This window comes from Lemur catta, chromosome 16 (assembly GCF_020740605.2).
Source record: "Lemur catta isolate mLemCat1 chromosome 16, mLemCat1.pri, whole genome shotgun sequence".
Taxonomy (NCBI): domain Eukaryota; kingdom Metazoa; phylum Chordata; class Mammalia; order Primates; family Lemuridae; genus Lemur; species Lemur catta.
The window spans coordinates 6,981,912-7,000,466 of record NC_059143.1 but is presented as its reverse complement, the minus strand read 5'-3'; the positions used below and the strand labels follow the sequence as shown (position 1 = coordinate 7,000,466).

The 18,555-nt window shown below is 47.3% G+C and overlaps 1 protein-coding gene across 2 annotated transcripts in view; it reads left to right on the top strand.

The window, feature by feature from the left end:
• Positions 1-18,555, top strand: part of MTCL1 (microtubule crosslinking factor 1) — a 117,056-nt gene that overhangs the window by 77,779 nt on the left and 20,722 nt on the right. The window contains exons 7-10 of one of the 2 annotated variants that reach the window (XM_045527264.1): positions 2,785-2,907; positions 5,946-6,176; positions 7,293-7,490; positions 15,408-15,575. In XM_045527264.1, the coding sequence (XP_045383220.1) occupies positions 2,785-2,907; positions 5,946-6,176; positions 7,293-7,490; positions 15,408-15,575 (720 nt within the window). The remainder of the gene's footprint in view (positions 1-2,784; positions 2,908-5,945; positions 6,177-7,292; positions 7,491-15,407; positions 15,576-18,555) is intronic. The other variant, XM_045527262.1, reaches the window with a different exon arrangement.

Genomic DNA, 18,555 nt, shown 5'->3' with positions numbered 1-18,555 from the left:
ATCCCAGCTAGGAGCAGTTGTCTGCGGGGGTTTTAATATTCCATTAGCAAAAATGGATGAAAAAGGAAACTTCTAGCAGATCAGGACTATCTGTTTCTGCTGCTGACCAGGTGGCCACAGCGTACACAGACGTCCTGGAGTCACTGTGGGTAAATCAGGTACCTCTGGTGAACAACCTCATGGGACCTCAAGTCCTTTTCTGTGACCCTTCAAAGGTGTGGTTCAGACAGAGGAGCACGTTTTTAATGAAACAATGCTGAAATATGAGGCTCACATATTTACTTAAAATAAAATAGTTTATATATTATTTATTAAGACTAAAACCAAACTAAACAGTTTAATGTAGTATGTAGAAAATAAATTGATGGATCTTTGCTTTTTTTAAATGATAAGCTTGATCAGGACATCTGTTTTAGCATCTAATGTATCAGGCTTTTGGCTAGTATATAATGCATTAAAATAGGAGGATTTTTACATTCTAAATATACAAAGTAATGTATAACTGGAAAGTGAAGCAGGCAGCAGAGCAGCCCAGGTGACGTGCAGATGCTCCTGCACGAGCCCCGAGGGCCAGGGGGAGCCCAGGGCAGGGCTGGCAGCTACATCGCTGCCTTCTCCCCACTGTAGGTGCTCCGTAAATATTTATTGAATAAAATGCTGCATAAAATATAAGCATCCTTTAAAGTTTTTAGCTGAATTCTCAAGAAAGTTAGGGAAATCTTCAAGGGTTGGAATTGATTTCAGAATTGAAAACCAGAGGAGTATCCGAGGCCTTTAGGTGGGCGGATTAGGGGATCGTTGCCGGCATTAGTAACCGGGAGCCCTGGGTTTCAGTACCTGCAAGGGAACCAGAGACAGGGCCCAACTCGGCAGGGAAGGGAGTTTACAAACAGAAGGTCCATCTGCCTGCTGGTCCCAGGGTGGGGAGGGGGAGGCAGCAGGACAGTTGTCCGCCAGCGTGGGCTCCGGCTCAGGAGAAGGCTACACCAGCCTTCGGCGAGGACCAGGCTTTGAATTGGTGTTACCTGTTCAGTCTAAGAATCCACAAGGAAAGGGATTTATGTTAAATTGCTGGCTTCAGCAAACACAAAACCAACCTGGAGGCACCTTCTCAACCCAGATCTCATACGAGATCCACAGCTAACTGCCCCTTGAAAATGAACTCACAATGCAAAACTTCAGACATACAGGCCAGAAACATGCACCAGGAGCAAGAGTCTGCAGACATGGCAGATAGCGGGATTCAGCTCTACGACCTTCTGGTGATAGAATTGTCAGACGCTGTAAAAGATGTGTTCGAAATTATTAGAGGCAAGCAAACATGAGAAAAAAAGAGTAAGTCACTGTCATAAAAGACCACACATATTTAAAAAATAAAACTTTCAGAAATGAAAAATTAGTCATTGCAGTAAATTTGACATGTAGAGAGAGAAGTGCCTCTTTTCAAAGAAAACCCTAAACACTGCATATAATACACTAATACATACAAAAGACTGTGATAATAGTCTCTAACTAGCAAATCAGAGAAGCATTTAATGCTCTCAGAAATTCTTAAATTCCCAGAAGTAGGGTAAATTTAAATCTCTGGCTTTCAAATTTTATCCCAAAGTTGGTTTTGATTTTCTGTCTCTGTTCTTCTAAGCTAAGCTACTCTCCCCTCCCCCTCCTCCCTCTCCTTCCCCCTCCTCCCCCTCTTTCCTCCCCCTCCTCTCCCCCTTCCTCTTCATCCTCCCTTTCCCTCTCCCTCCCATTCTCCGTGCTAAGGGAAGTACTTTGCTCTTTAATTTTCTTCATCTCTTGTTTTTGGGGTATGGTCTTCACTCATGGCAACACAGGCCCCATCTCTGAGAAGTAATAGATGCATTGTAAAGGAAATCAGAATGAACCAGTGAAATGACACACATTTTTATTGCAACAATCCACTTGAATTCCCAGTTTTATAAATCACCTACCTTCAAGTAGCATAAACCAGTGGGTAAAATGACACACTTAAATTTTAATGATGCCTGGGATTTTTAGTATAACAGGGTTTCCATCGCTAAAGAATACATTTCATTTCAAGAGTAGTGACTCTGCCTTCTCATATCATTACCATTTAGACGTAAAAGGTAGACTTTACTAAAAAAAAATCATAATACAGATTCGGGTACCTATTTTTAACCTAAAGTGTAGTGAGTGGATCTTTGTTCAATCGTTGCTGAAGCCACCGGTCTCTGCTAATTGAAAGAGCCCCAGCCCACTGCCCTGAGCATCCAGGGTCAGATTTCGGGATGAAAGAATGGCACCCTTAGTTGAGCAAGGGAAAACTCTATAAGAAAGCATATGACAGAATTAATTATTCACCATGGGCCCGTATGGCTCAGAGAATCTAAGAGGCTGCCGACGTGTGATGGTGGCCATGCCTGCCTCCATCCCGACTGCCAACCCCTGACCACTTCGGCATGTCTCAAAACCTAGAAGCCACTGTGGGAACGAGGACACCTCTGGGGTCCCCCAGCTTCCTTCTCAGCCTGGTTGGCAGTTATCGTGGTGGCTGAGGTTCAGGGCCAGATGCCCACTTGCCCTCGCCTCCTGGGTGAGACGCAGGGCAGGTGGAGCCGTCTCGGCGTCCGGGCGCCAGGGCTCAGGTGGCGAGTGTTGCCGCAGTCACTCCACTGCTGCAGCTCCCGAGCGTGCTGTGTCGCTCCGTGTGTGTCCCCAGCTTGTGCAGATGTCTGTCCTGCGTTGTCACCTCAGGCAGAGGTCTCGTTTCCACTAAACCCCTTCCTTTATCCCACCAATCAGCTCAGGGGCCCCCCTGTTTTACCCGAGCAGAGTGTATCCATAGAGGAGCTACAGGGCCAGCTCGTGCAGGCGGCCAGACTGCATCAAGAGGAGACAGAGACATTTACAAACAAGATCCGTAAGGTAAATATTTAACACAGATTTCAGCACGGCTGCTGCTTGGACGGCACAGCCCCTACGGAGAAATGCCAAGATGCATTTTCAAAGGATTGCTGTCTGTCGCACCCAGGCTGCTGGACTCATGGGCACATACGTGGAAACCCAGTAGGGCTGCCCCCGCTCGGACGCCCCGTAAAGATAACTGTCTACCTTCCTGCTCTGTAACGTGCTGTTCAGTACTTCCATTGTGGTCTAGGGAGGTCTTCCTCGTATCTAATCTGAGCTTTCCTGCAGCGTGCTAACATAAATAAGGGCCTAACTGCAACTGGACAGGGAAGTGTGTCTGTCACCTTTGTCAACGTTAGGTGAATTTTCTGATAGAAACCTCAACAACTCACCTTAAACAATTGTCTTCAAAAAACTGCCACTACTTCAGCTGTAGCCTGATTAACTTATATTATTCCAGAGTAGCCAGTGTCTGGCTAATTACTCTTTATCCATCAGATCCTTTCCCAGAGTGCCTAGTAGAAGGATTCACAGATGCTGACACTCATCGCCACAGGCCTCCCTGAGGACGGTCCAGTCCCCGCCACCCCAAATCTAATTAAGTTGTAAACAGATATCTGGGTTCAGAATTGGCTGTAGCTGCACTTCCCCCCTTGTATTTGTTCTTGAAAGACAATGATGTCTTTAAAACAAAACAAAGCAGTTGATCTTGAATTGGACGCCACCTTAGTGTTTTAAAATGCATATCCTATGCAAGTAAGATACTGAGTGTATCCAAGATTTATTTTGGCAAGGACATTGACCATGGCCATGTGATCCAAGTGGGTCACAAACTGATTAAGGGAGCATCTTCTGCACCTGGCAGCTCAGGGAAGGCAGAGTTGAATGTCAAGGTCTAAATATTTTCTGCCTGCTTCTACCATTAGATGCACACCCCTTTTTAAGTGTTTGGTTTGTAGGTCAAATTTCACATATCATTACCAAAGGAAAATAATTTAATATTACTTGAATGATAAATTTCTAAGTAAAAAAAAAAAAATCTTTTTTTGCATTGCACCAAATATTGTTTGAAAAGTGAATTTATCACTGGGTATACTGATAACAAAATGGCAGGGTCCCACGTGTTTCTGGTAGTTGGATTCGTAGCAAAGGTGTGTGTTGAAGAGGCTTTGGAGGTGGAGATATGTCCTCCAGCCTTGTTCAGAAGGGAAGAGAAGGTGTCCCTTAACATAAGAGGGCAGAGACTGAGCTCTGAGACTTGGGAAGCAACTGGAGCGGTGGAACAGAAGGCAGCAGAAAAGGCAGTGGAGGAGAAGTCAGAGAGAGGAGGGAGCCTTCCAGGAGGGCCTGGACGGTGCTGCAGAGGGAAGGACCCAGTGTCTCAGTGCCTGCCCGTCGCAGCATGGGGAAGGAGCAGGAGTGATCTTCATGTTGCCCCTGGGAAGGCTTACCTTGTCTAGTGAGAGTCAGTTGGCTAAAACATGCAAAAGAAAATAAAATGTTAGGACTCTAAGTGCATCATATCAAGGGAGAAGTTAAATCCTAAAGACCAAGTCATGGAACATGTTTGCAATTTTGTTTCTTGGATTATAGATTAAGTCCTTCCTCATGATTCTTGTTCTGTAAAGGAGAGACTAGAGACCAGACCTCCTCTCTTTTAATTACTGATCTTTGTTGCAGAGTAACTGCCTCCTTTATTATCCTGTAGCTAACTCAGACCAGATGGTGCAAAAGACCCCAGGACTGTTACATCTTGAGTGTGAAATTTTATGTGTACCTTTCTCCCCCAAAAGGACCACCTGGCCATATCAGTAAGAAATTGCAGACACTGAATGTCCAGGGTGCCCGGCCGCCCTCCCCACTGGTGCTCCCTTGAGTCCGCAGGGGAGAACCAGTGGTGGCACCCCGAGGGCTGCTGAGATGGCGAATAAAATCGCCCGTTTTCTGTTGTTTCAGCCAAAGTACAGTAAAGAGCAGGTATTACCAGCAGCCCTGCAAGTCATTGCCCAGACAGACCCATGGGCCTTTCCAGAGCTGCCTCTGACTCCTCACCGGCCTCAGGCAGCACAGTCCTGTTCCCATGGTTTCTGAGAATTAATCTAGTACTTTAAGGGAAAAAAAAAATCCCTGCCTTGGTTTTTGGCATAAAAGAGAGTGTTAAATTGGGAGAGGGACAGCTGCTAGCCACTGTAAGGCTGGCATTCGAACTTTTTATTTTGGTCTGTGGAACACGAAGTTTTGATCCATGTATCACTTTAGCTACTATAGGTATTAGTCTTTTGCCCTTATCTGCAAAATAAGATTTTATTCGCCCTTTTGCGTGGTTAGTTGCTTGTTGCTTGGAAGACTGCCTATACCCATGATGTTTATAACACGGGAGCTTAACGTGGAGATGTAAGACATTTCTTTTCAGCAGTGCTTTTATTTCCCTAAGAGATACCCAGATCTGATAGGAATGTTTAGTCTTTACTTGTGGAAGTAGGTTATCAAACTTACTTTCCTGTTTGCTCCCCACTGTGTGCAGTCCAGTCTCGCATAGTCGGGAAGAATTCCTTCCGGCCTACCTGGGTGCTCCCCGTCAGCTGCTGTGCTCCTCTGTCAGGGCAGCGGGGAGCCAGGAGCTCAGCAGGTAAAAGGGAAGGATTTCCACTTCCTTTCTTCTCTATAATTGTCATGTGCCTTTGAGTGCCAGGCCTTGTGCAGAGAGGAAATGGAATCCACTTGAATGGAACTCAAGTCAGCTGTAAGCCCTGCATCCAAGAAACAGTTTTCCTGAAGGAGTCTTAGAGACATCTAAAAACACCATGAGAGACACAAGATGAAAAATGATTATAATACCTTACTTTGAAATGGCACTTGCTTCTGAAGCACAAAACTTACGAGGTTTTATAAATAGTAAACAGCTCAAGTCTTTAATCAAACTGAACGTACGGGGGCTTCACATCCCATATGCAACGTGCTATAGATTGAATGGCAATTTGCAGAGACGCTTGGCTTGGTTTGGGTGGCCAATTAGAATAGCTGCTTGTCACAGTTTCTCTTTCCTTCCGTTCAAGATGGAGGAGGAGCACCTCTATGCCTTGAGGTGGAAAGAACTGGAAATGCACAGCCTGGCCTTGCAGAACACCCTCCATGAGCGAACCTGGAGTGATGAGAAGAATCTGATGCAGCAGGAGCTCAGGTCACTGAAGCAGAACATTTTCCTCTTCTACGTCAAACTCAGGTGGCTGCTGAAACACTGGCGGCAAGGCACGCAGATGGAGGAGGAAGGGGAGGATCTGACCGAGGTAACGGCCCACAGAGTTGGTTGTACTTGCAGCTGTTTTGTTCTTGACCCCAAGCTCTGCTGTTCCCCCACCCATCCTGCACATAGCCAGGTCCTATTATTTTAAATTATTTTGTGTCAGTTTCAGTGCAAGCAACAGAAATGCAATGGCTTGGCCAGTTACGTAGCAAAGCAAGAAATCCATGCAGTACTCCGACCTAGTTTCGGGTCTGCAACTCCATCCTGCAGCCGTTCTGCCGCCACCTCCTTTGCTGCTGGTTTATCCACTGAAGTCCTCACCCCGAGGCCCTTCACCACCGCACCCAGCCCTGCGGGTTTGAAGGAGCTGGTCCTGAAACTTCTGCTCTTCTTTCCATTCAGTTTTTGTTCCCAGATGTGAGAGCCCATTCTGCCCACACAGGATAGAAGGGTCTTTTCTAAGCTTCAGATGTGTCACTTTGCCACCTCTGAAATTTGTATTTATTCTTCTTATGTCACAGTTCCCAGATTTGTAACAAACAGAACAGAGTTGTTTGCTTTCTGCTTGATTGGTATTGATTAAGTGAGGGTGGCCCCTCACTCTGCAGGCCCCCAGCCTGGCTGCCTGGCGAGCCCAGGGCAGGAGCTACTGTGCTCGGTGTGCCCAGTACACCCACACCCCGCTACTGGGTCAGCTGCTTAAAGGGACTGAGAACACTTGGTTTCTCTCTACAGTGATTCTCTTTCCTCAGGGTGAAGAAATTGATCAAAAATTAATTGCACCAGCTTCCAAGTGTCCATGACACACAAAACCACTGTTAAGCAAAGCCTAGAAATAGTTGCAAAATTTCTTGTTGATCAGTATTCTGGAGTTCCTCCTCCTCTAATTTATAAAACCATAGCTATAAGCAATACTGGTTTATAAATAGTAAAATTTCTTATTAATCTTTTCTAATAAATTGAGCACTTACTCTGTGCTATTTAAATGGAGCAATTGCCAGTGAGTGAAATGACCGAAATGAGCATTTTAGGGCAAAGCACTGAGAAGTACAGGACGTGATGATCCATAAGTGGATAATTATCCTCAAACGATAAAAATCAGGCTGTACAGCAAAAGGATTTGGGCGAAGCTGTGACCATCATCTCCTGCCGGTTTCAGGGCGAGCATCCAGAGACCCTCCCTGGGCTGGGTGAGCTTGGAGTCCAGGGGGGTCAGCAGGCAGGCGGCCCAGACCGGGATGACGGCGATCGCGGCTGTGGCTTCCCGGCGGGGGAGCATTCGCCACACTCCCCGGTGCAGACTGGAGACCACGGGGCGCGGCTGCAGACTGTGGACAGGGGACAGCTCCACAGGCAGGTGGGTGCCTAATCCGAGCCGTTGTTCTGCCCACACCTGGGGGAAGAGCCCCAGTCCATGTCTGTGTCGTCTTATTTCAAGTGCTGCTGTCCCAGGTGGCAGGAGACCCCTCCGCCCAGCTGTGGCCGCCGGTGCCATCTGTATTGCTGGATTTTTGCTAGAAATCGTATCATTAAGCCTTTTATTTGGTTTACCCGTATAAATAGGGACCACACTAAGATCAGATCAATGGAGTGTGTCCCTCTTGGGGCCAGTGGATTTACCTCAGAAGGAATGCCATCAGCAGCAGCATTAATTTGTCAACATAACATATATGGAGAAAAGAACAAGTATTTTTTTTAAAATCCTCAAACATGTGTAAAATATTTCTGGTTCTCTTTGGCCCAGGTGAAACATAATCCCCCAAATAAAAGTATTTGATGACAATTTGAAAAAATAAAGCATGTATAAAGAGAGGTTGGATTTCAATGTTATTGAGTAATTATTAGTGTTGCCAAACACCACAGAAATAGACCCTGCTAATAAATTGAAAGATACTATTGATAACATCCAGATTTTTTGCATTTTTATACAAAATGGCAGCTGTGGTGGGGACTTTGGTGTATGAACTCCTGAGAGGGACTCTGTATTAAAGTTTTCTCGCTCGCTGACCCTGCTTTGCTCTCAGAGGGCTCCTGAGGCCCTGGGAGGCCTGTGTTCAGGGGTGAGGGCACAGGGCCTTGGGGACATGGTGCAGCCGTCATCTGGGCGCGGCTTTAGCCGCTCACCCACAGCCATTGTGGGGCACTCCCTCTGCGCCGGCCGCTGCAGCTGCCGCTCCTCCCGCTCCCGGCGCCCTCGGTGCAGAGCCTGCGGAGCCTCGTGTCAAGTGGGAGAGGGCTGTCATCAGAACGCTGGCTCACATCCAGATGGGGACAAGCGGCGGCGGGGCCCTGAGTGCAGGCTAAGGGGAAGTCTGCCCAGCCCCAGCCCGGCTCCCTGCTTTCTCTCTCTATATACAAACCAGAGTTTAATACCTAAACAGCTGTTTTCTATGTACACTCATCCACCCTTCATGTTCCCCGAATAACATGACTCAGGAAGGAGAATACTTTCAAAGGAACTTTTACTCAGTCGTTAGGAAGTGTGTCATCATGCCAGTGTCCACGGGGAGACTTCAGGGCATGGAATAGGTTTTCCAGCAGTGATCTAGCTAGAAACTAAAATGTTACTTTGCAAATAGTGCTTTAAAATCTGCTAATTTTATTATTTCAAAAAGAGATGTTGTCAGTCAGTCCCATAAAATGTCTGTGCTTAACTCAAATAGGGTCCCGATGGCCTCTTCGCACAGACCTGCCGCGTCTGAGAAAGCGTGTTGGGTGTTTCCCACGCATGCATCCAAATGCTTTGGACAAGGAAAACCACGAAACACATCTGGTTTTCTAAACACCAGTCCTGGAAAATGTTACCCATGGGTGGAAAATAATGTAAAGTCACTCAGCTGGAACCTCACATTCAGCATATTTTAATGTCATTTCCCTTTACTTCCCGCTCCTTCCAACAATAGTTTTTAGTGATTACCCATAAGAGGGGACCTGTGAGTTTCCACTCTGTGCTGTATGCAGTGGAAGCACGTGGATGGGCTGCTGGAGAGGGGCCCAACAGTCAGAACCCAGCCCGCCTCTCGTGGGCCCGCATGTCCACGGTGCGGACGCAGCGCGCTGTGTGCACGGCGCTGTCTGCCCGAGGCCCAAGGATTGATGAGCTCTACTGTAAGCGACAGCTGGCTCTCTGAGAGGGAACATTCCCCTTTAGAGGAGTCACCTCTCCATTAGGGGCACGAGTGTTAGCCAGGCAGCTGGGACGCAAGAGCCGGGGCACGTGTCCCGCAGAGCTGCCGGGCAGAGCCGGGCTGTCTCAGAAATGCTGAGCCCCTCACAAGGCGATTAGCAGCATGGGAAACGTGGCCACACCGCTTTCCCAAGGACAAATTCACAAGTAACAAAATTTCTCAGGCCTTGGCCTTTGCTTTGTGTCATATTGAACATTCTCACAGTTGAACACAGTAGATGGCAACATTTATCATGTCCAGTGAGGTCTAAAAAAAATTGCATGTACTGACCCCTTGGGAATAGTTCATAAAAAGTCAGGTTGGCGAGAGTCTGGTGCTGCAGACATTCCCTGCTTCCCGATCGTCAGTCCCGCGATCTCGTGGCAGCAGCCTGGGTGCTGTCGGGCACAGCGAGCTTGCAGCTCACCCAGCGTCTGCAAGAGCAGAGCCGCGCTCGTGCGAGAGCGGCTTGTTTAGTTCTCCTTGAGCTCCAAGACACTTGCCAACACGTTAAGCATTTGAGGCCAGCATTCCTCAGGCTGTTTATGCGTTTTATACTGATTAGTAATTCCTGAAATCAAGTGTTTTTTTTTTTTAACACAAGGTGATTAATGATGCAGGAATTATGACCCTGTGGTGCCAGCAGCTAGTCTTGCCAGCATTGGATTAATTAAAAGAGAAGTTACTTTTTTACTCAGAGATGTAACATAATTCTCATTATTAAAACAACTAAGTGCAAATGTGAAGAACTTACTATAAAATTCACAGCAAGAGCTAGTCTCCACCTGCTACTGGTCACTGACGAGTCCCACTCTGTCCAGCCTCAGGGCCGAGTAGAATTGACTCCCTGGACCTTTGTTCCTTGTCCAGGGCGCACGTGCAGCGTTGGGGCCTGCAGGGGCTGCCGTCAGGGTCAGCCTTTCTCTGCAGACAGGGCCCTGGCTCCCTGTGCTTCCTCACCGGTGCAGCAGCCTTGCTCTCTGGATGTCCAGGCTGCCCTCCTTCTGCTTTGCCCACGGTACAGAAATTTCCAGAAAGAACACCTTTGCCCGAGGAGGCTTGTACATCAGAACTGTGGACCACCACGCTTTTTTTTTTTTAAAGTTTTTCTCTTGAGCCTACATAGCGTTTACATTTCAGTGTTGCATGTTGTACCGTGGCGTATTCTCAGACCCTGCAACTGCGCAGCTTCACCTGTGACACATGCTACTCTTAACGTAAAAGGAACCAGACCAGAGCTTATGATCGTGAGATGTTTCTCTTGGCTGTGTATTTATTGTGGTGGTTGTTTCTATTGCTCTGGAGATAACACATGCAGGAGAAGGTAAAAAGTGTACGGAGGGATACTTAGCACAAGGACTGTCTCCGCCCTGTCCTACACGGCAGAGCTAACCAGGGTCGGCAGCCACCGCGTCCCTCCAGCGTGGCAAAGCCGAGACCTCGCTGTGAGGTGATTTCCTCACAGAATGGCCACCTGATGCTCATCCGGCCTGCCCTGGTTTCGTAAGCCCTTGGGCTGATAACTCTGTGTTTATTAAATACGTGCCTCATTAATTCTTCCACACACCCGTATTCGCTCTTGGGAAGCTGTCGGTGACAACATGGAGACCAAGCACAGAGCCCTCCTGCACAAGACCACGTGGCATCGTCTTGGCCAGAGGGCAAAGGACTTCTGTGTGTAACTGAATCTAACTTCTATCATATGTTATATTTTCAGGGCCACCTTCAATGGCCCATTCTCTTTTATCTGTAGGGCAGATAATGGTTTTAGAAAAGAATCTTAAAACGTATCTGAATGTAACAATGAAGGTGAGAATGACAAATGGCTTATTTATAAAAATGTTGCTGGACATGGCAATGTATCATTTCTGGCTAGTGTCACGGTGAAGGACCTGTCTCGGGACTCCTGCTGGAGTTGTTACTTGTGAGGAACGCAGCGTGGGGCCTCCCTCTGCTGTGTCTCAACTAGGAACTACGCCTCCGTGTGTTGGGGCTCAGGACAGCCACTGTGGCTGGAATTCCCTGCCTCCTAAATAAATAGGAGGTGGAGGCCATCACCTCTGTTTGTGACTGGGTTTTTGTGGGTCAACCCATAGTAGCAGGTCAATATATGTCCCAACTTTTGATTAAACCAGTCTCCAAAGGTAGTGGCTCCAAGGCAAGCACAGTAGTTGATGGTGGTTCAGCTCCTTCATGGAGCTATTTCACCCAATGCGCACATCTTAGACATCTTTGCAGGCAAGAATAATTTTGAGAGATAGCCAGCATTGCATCACAAACATCTTAGTACATTACCTTATCCATAAACTGCCTTTTCACTTTCTAGTAATGATATTGGCTGTAGACGTGGACAGCAATCTGAACCTGTCATAAAGTTTGACACTTCATAGCATGGTCAAGCCCCCGATCCCTGTTTAAAGCCTCACTCAAGAGGGATGAGCTAGGAAAGGCTGCAATGCCCCTAGACTGAGGAGAAGGAAATGGTGGTGCCATTTCATCCTGCTGCTTTGCAAGAATCAAACCAACTGATCCCTGAAGAGATTGAAAAGTTGGGTTTTTGTGTTGAAACTGACCTATACTTAACAAATGTGCAAGCTAAAGTTTCATAACTGGGCCCCTGGCAAAAAAGATCCAGAAAGCTCTAAATGGATCAGATTCTTTTTTTTTTTTTTTTTTTTTTTTTGAGACAGAGTCTCACTTTGTTGCCCGGGCTAGAGTGAGTGCCGTGGCGTCAGCCTCACTCACGGCAACCTCAAACTCCTGGGCTTAAGCGATCCTACTGCCTCAGCCTCCCAAGTAGCTGGGACTACAGGCATGTGCCACCATGCCCGGCTAATTTTTTGCTATATATATTTTTAGTTGGCCAGATAATTTCTTTCTATTTTTAGTAGAGACGGGGTCTCGCTCTTGCTCAGGCTGGTCTCGAACTCCTGACCTCGAGAGATCCACCCGCCTCGGCCTCCCAGAGGGCTAGGATTACAGGCGTGAGCCACCGCGCCCGGCCTGGATCAGATTCTTAATTTGATCTCTTGACTTGATTTGGGTCTTTTGTTTTGGGGGGGGAATTTTGTTTTTTTAACCAAAACTGTAGCCCAGCAAGGGGTGCTACCAGGAGAAGAAGAGAGAGAAGTTAACTTTTAGGTATTCTTTCAGGATGGCTCACTATAATTATTTCCCTTGACACAAGAGATGAAATTAGTTTCACAGGGCTTACATGGTTTCTCTAAGGCAAAGTTTAAAAAAAAAAAAAAAAGCCTGAGCAGAGTATAATGTCAGAATTCGAGTATTCCTGGCTTGGTTTGTCTTCGAGGGGCAGAGCTAGACTGCAGTCCGGGCTCTCACTTCCTTACTAGCGGGACCTTGGCAGTCCCTCAGCTGCTCCACACTGTACTTCCGCCTCTAAATGGGGAGCATAACAGTACCCGAGATTGCTGTGAAATATAAATAAGGTCATATAATTGAGTACACCCCCAGCCCATAGGAAACAACTTACATTAGTGATTATCAGCACTTGTTTTTTCCCATTTAGGAGACTCATGCCCTCTATAGCTCATTCTGGGTCTTCAGAAATGTTGACATGGACCTGCAGTCCCGCTGCTGTGCTCTCCTGGCAGAAACTGGCCTGGCTTCCTGCCGTGCCACTCTCTGCGCTCGGGCGACTGTGATGACAAGTACCAGCAGCGTTGGCTCTGGGCTCTCTTGCTCCCTTTGGCCACCTCCACCCCAGAGCAATTCTGGAGCCCATTCCGTGATATTATTATCCTGGTTTAATGGAACCCCACATTGACTACTCTGCCCAAAATGTGCACGAAAACGTTAAGGCTTAATTTTATTTAATCTGGTATCTGCTAATGCCAAAAAGTACTTATTTCCAGAAAAACCAAATTTCCACTTTGCAAAAGGACTGTCAAGTTCTGATTCTAATGTTGTTAGCAGTCATGTGGTGTATAGGCTAAGAACAGCACAGGCTGATACTGTATGCAGCTTGGGATTCATAGAAAGCTACTGATTACATATAAGAATGTATTCAGTGGTTTTCTGCTTTCTTTTCAGTGAAAATGAGATGACTATGCCAAAGACTGAACCAAAATTATTACAATTATTTTATGCTTGAAATGCTCTTGACGCAAAAAGTAGTGATTTTTTACTTAAAATCCAGATGAAAATACCAAATTTTATGGTAGATTTCTACCATAAATATATACAGTTTTTTGGCAAACAAATTCTGTATGAAGATGTGTATTTCTGAAGATTGTCGTGACACCTCACTCAACTGCACTTATATAATTTTTAGATATTTTTGAAGTGGGACTTTAAAAAACTTCTGCATTTGTTACAACTTCACACATTTTATGAGCATCTCTTTGAGTATGGTGATAATTTATTATTCGGGTGGTTGGAAAGAATGTGTAAGATTTGTAGATGGTTCCCTATCTGCTGAGTTTTTCAAGTGTTAACTGAATTATACTCTTAATGCCTTTTGTCCCAGAGTTATTAAAGTAAAATTTGGAGTTTAAGGTGAGAAAAGTCAAAGAGCAATAAATGCTAATAGGCCATTCTGTTCCATCAGAAGTCTACTGTATCTAATATTATAACTTCTCAATTAAATTATGAGGACAGCTAAGGGGTTTTCAGTAATAAGTCAGCTCATGTTAAAGAATTTCTCTTTTCTAAGAGAAACTGTATTTAAATCTAAACATATATCCAAAGTATCTTAAATTCTTCCCACATATGTTTAGCCATTTTCATTTAGGTTTAGTGGATTAACTAGATGGTTGGTTTTTTTGTTTGCTTGGTTTATTTTTTTATTTTATTTTTTTAGAGACAGGCTCTCGCTCTGTTATCTAGTCTAGAGTACAGTGGCATCATCACAGCTCATTGTAACCTCACACTACTGGGCTCAAGCGATCCTCCCACCTCAGACTCCTGAGCAACTGGGACTATAGGTGCGAGCCACCATGCCTGGCTAATTTTTAAAAATTTTTTTGTAGAGACAGGGTCTCGCTATGTTGCTCAGGCTGGTCTTGAACTCCTGGCCTCAAGCAAGCCTCCTGCCTTGGCCTCCTAAAGTGCTGGCATTATATGTGTGAGCCGCCACACCCGGCCACTAGATGGTTTTAGCAGCATGACTGAGGAGTGCAGGCTGACGTGCGGGCAGGACGCGAGTGAGGGGTCCCCGGTGCACTTGCTGAACCAGGCAGGAGTGGGGGGACGGGGAAGGGAATTCTGTGTGAGAGTGTGGGGCTCTCTCTTCCCAGAGTGGAGCTTTTATTCCACCTGCTTCATACATGTCCAAGCAAGAGTGCTCTGAGCCTGCCCTGAGAGACGTGATGTGCTCTTAGTGCTGTCTGATAAGAAGAGTGTCACTCGCACGGTTAGCGAACCACGTGCAGGGCCCTGAGAGGTGAGGGCTGGTAATTCCATCTCAGAGGACCACAGTGAAACCTTCATGAACATACATACATATTCAGCATTTCACTTTTGGCTTTAATTGTTAAACCTCACCCCCCGCCCCAATGGCCATGCTTGTCGTGTATATGGTCTCTTAGTCACTATAAGTCAGAGTATGACTGCCCTATGTTTATAAAAGTCCCCAGGCCTTTATTAATTCCTTCTAGCTCAACAGCTGGCACTAGCGTGACAGCACATGTGTAGGTGAGTGCATAGGTCATCATATCTGTAATCTCAGGACAGTCCAGTCAGCCCAACTCAGAGCTCTGGATGCCTGAAGTCACAGAGTGTCCTGGCAGCCGTGGCTTTGGGGGCTCCCTGTGGCCTCCTGCAGTTTCCTCGCCTCTGCTCCGCGGGCCCAGCACACCTCTACTGCAGGCTCCCACGGCGCCAGCCCAAGGGCCGCCTCTGCATGCAGCTGCCACGGTCAGCATTCCTCCTGACGGCACAGGCCTCAGTCTCAGCCGCAGGAGGCCGATGCCAGTAATGGGGACCTTCTTGCCCCCTCCCCCTAACTGCAGACTCCCCACCTGCCCTGCGCCCGGGCCAGTGGCACCTGGAAACAGCCCCAGCACTGCCTTGAGTGCCAGATCCTTTCTTCCGACCTAAAGATACTCTTAAATCAGGTGGCGGGGCCTGACTCAGTGTTCCCACAGGTGGTGGAAAACCAGCAGCTGTTCGGCGCCCTCAAGGCCTTGCTGGAGGACTTCCGCTCGGAGCTGCGGGAGGACGAGCGTGCCCGGCTGCGGCTGCAGCAGCAATACGCCAGCGACAGGGCGGCCTGGGACGTGGAGTGGGCCGTGCTCAAGTGCCGCCTGGAACAGGTACTACCCTGCCAGCATCCTGGCGCCTGACCACTGCGTCCTTCCTGTGCGGGACCGGCAGGGAGGGGCGCGGGCCCCTGGTCCAGGAGGAAGGAGAGCAGCGGCTGCGTCTCTCCCTAAAATGCCAGCCTTCCCAGGGCCCCTTTTCCCTGCTATTCCCTCTCCCAAGTATGAAACAGCCTCCACCAAGCAGCATTTTAAAAGTCGCATTTTTTTCCCCATTCTGCATTAAACAAGGTTGTATTTAGCCCCAGCAAAGGTTGGCTGGCATGAAGCATCATCAGACTGAGATGACACATTCTAGATGGAGCAAGCAGCAGCAGACTGTGGTTTATTATCTCTGAAAAAGGCAAACACATGCTTTCCTTTAGATTTTTCAAAGTATTGAAAAGAACTTGTAGACCTTCCACTGCACGCCCAAGAAGCCTTATCAGTTTCAGTCGCCTTATTTACACCAGAGGAAACTGAGGCCCACAGACGCAGCTCGTCCCAGGGCACAGCGCCGTTTGGCGTCAGGGTGAGAAGCGCGCCCAGGAGCGAAGCGTCCTCTGAGGTCTCACCCCACGGCCGCAGGAGTTCAGATCAGACATAGCGAGAAACATCCTTTCCTACATCTCTCTTCCTTGGAAATCCTTAAAAGGAATGTGACTTCCTGCACAGTTTTGCTGCCCAGGTCATCTCCCAGGGTTCTTCCCACCCCTTGACATGAAGCAGGAGGGAAGGTCTGTGTATTTTGGATCATCTGTTTTCTAGGCTCTGTCTTGAGGCAAACTATAAAGTAATTAAAATTTTATAGGAATTGGCCTGGACATGAAAGAAAAATGTTGCCCAGAAAGGAGACCTCTTCCAAATGGCCTTTCGAAAGGCTTGTCACGTCAAAAGTAAACAGCTCTCCCGGTACCCACAAGTTCCCCTGTGCTGCCCCCTGGCCCCAGCAAGCAGTGGTGTCAGGCCAGCAGCCCTGGGTAGACAGCGGGGACACAGCCTTCCAGCCCAGGCCCATCAAATGACGGAGCAGCCGACCCAGTCTCGGGTCCTGCCCACTGCCTGGCGGGGGACTCGCACCAGACGCTGTGCGTCGTCCTCAGCCTGCAGAGCCGGCAGTGGAGGGGGATGAGTAAGGACACTGACGAGCTGCCTTCAGACCTATTTAAAAATATGTTTGGGGGGAGGGGGAGCTAAATATTTTCAAAGATGTGACTGTAGCTACAGTCTTTGATGCAAGCCAGTCTTAAAACATTTCATGTTTGTTTTAGGAGAACATAGTATCCACCCACATGTTTGCTACAAATGTATGACTCTCTCAAGGAGAGTCATAAATACTAACAAATAAAGCTAGGATTTCAAACCTGGAAGCCAGGTAGTAGGTAAAGAGTTCATCTTCTGCCCAAAAGTTTCTTAAACATTTACAGCCCAGGAAGCAATGCATGTGGGCTGATGCTAGTCCATCTGTAATAGTCCTATATTTGCCCTCTTCAACTTAGATGCAAAACAGTTTAATTCTGCTAAAAGTTAAATATCTTTCTTCAGTGGAGCCCATGTTTTGTCACTCCCCAAATCTGTGATCCTTTCAGTAGACTGCAAAGTCAGACCTTATTCTAAATACTTAGCAGATACAACATTCCTTGAAGGGGCTCTCAGTGCAGTAGGGACCCAGAAAACGGCTGGCATTTATAACAGGGTAGAAGGTGCCACCAGGCTTGTACCCAGGACGATCAGGGATGGGAGTGTGTAGGACACATGCGTCAGCTTGAGGGATCAGGGAGAGCTGTTTGTGGAAGTCTTGCTAGAACTAATCTCAAAGGATGGATGGGAGTTAGTACGTGGAAGAGGAAAGGAAGTTTCAGGCAAAAAAGGACCATGATGAAGAGAGGAACATGGCCCATTTCAGAGTTCAGGTGTGAGGGGAAAGCAGAGGGTTTAAAGAATTGATACTTCGATCCTGATCTTGTCATGCAAGTTTAGATTCCCTTTTTGAAAAGATTATTCTGGCTTCAAGGTAGAAATGGATTAGGAACCATTAGAATTAAATGGATCATCTTGGGGACTGTACATTGAAATCAGGAGACTTCAGAAATAGAATAGGAAAAAGTGCATCTTCATGTTCGCTACATTTTCACTGAAATTTAGCAGGTCCTCCAGTTATAAAGTAGGCAACAAGCCCAAAAGAAATCACAGACTTTGTCATTTCCCATTACAATTGTTGTGGGTATCCCAAAATGAACATTGAGGAGCCTTTGGCTCCCGCAGACTGCCACAGGGGTCCACGCTAAGAAGGTGCAGGAGCCCTGGGCCGCAGGGAGAAGCTGGAGATGGAAAGGCCACTGCGGCGGCGCAGGCGAGAAAGGGTGATGCTGCGGGAAAGCAGCAGCAGTGGAAATGGAGGGGACACAGCTGAGAAACCACAAGTACAGAGTGGCAGGCCCGGCGGCCAGCAGTGAGATGCTGTGGAGCAGCAGGTACCTCGCGTGGCTCTCGGGTTTCTAGTCTGGGTGCCTCAGCGATGGTGCCATCACTAAGCTAGGAACACAGGGAGAGGCCAGTAGGGATGGAGAGGGCTGGATTTGAGGTGTCTGTCATCACAGGCACTGGGCTGAAGATGTGAACGAGGAGGTGGAAGACAAGGCTGTGGGTGGAATCTCTGTGACTGCATTGAGTAAGAGGAGCTCAAAGAAGGAACTTGAAATATTCATTTTCAAGAAATTAGTAGAGGAAGAGGAGGTTGGAAAGGAGCAACCAGAGAAATTAATGACAATCCAGAAGCAAATGTCTCAGAAGCCAAAGGGAGCGATACCATGCTATGCCAAGTGGAGTTCAGCATTATCAGAAGCTTTTGAGAGGCTAAGACAGATACGGGATGAAAAGTTTTGCTGAACTTGGCAATGAGGAAGTCACTGGAAAACTTGACAGGAACAGTTTTCACTGGGGTGTGGGTGAAGCAAACAAACTGCTGTGCCGAGAGTGAGAGGAGCGAGTTTGA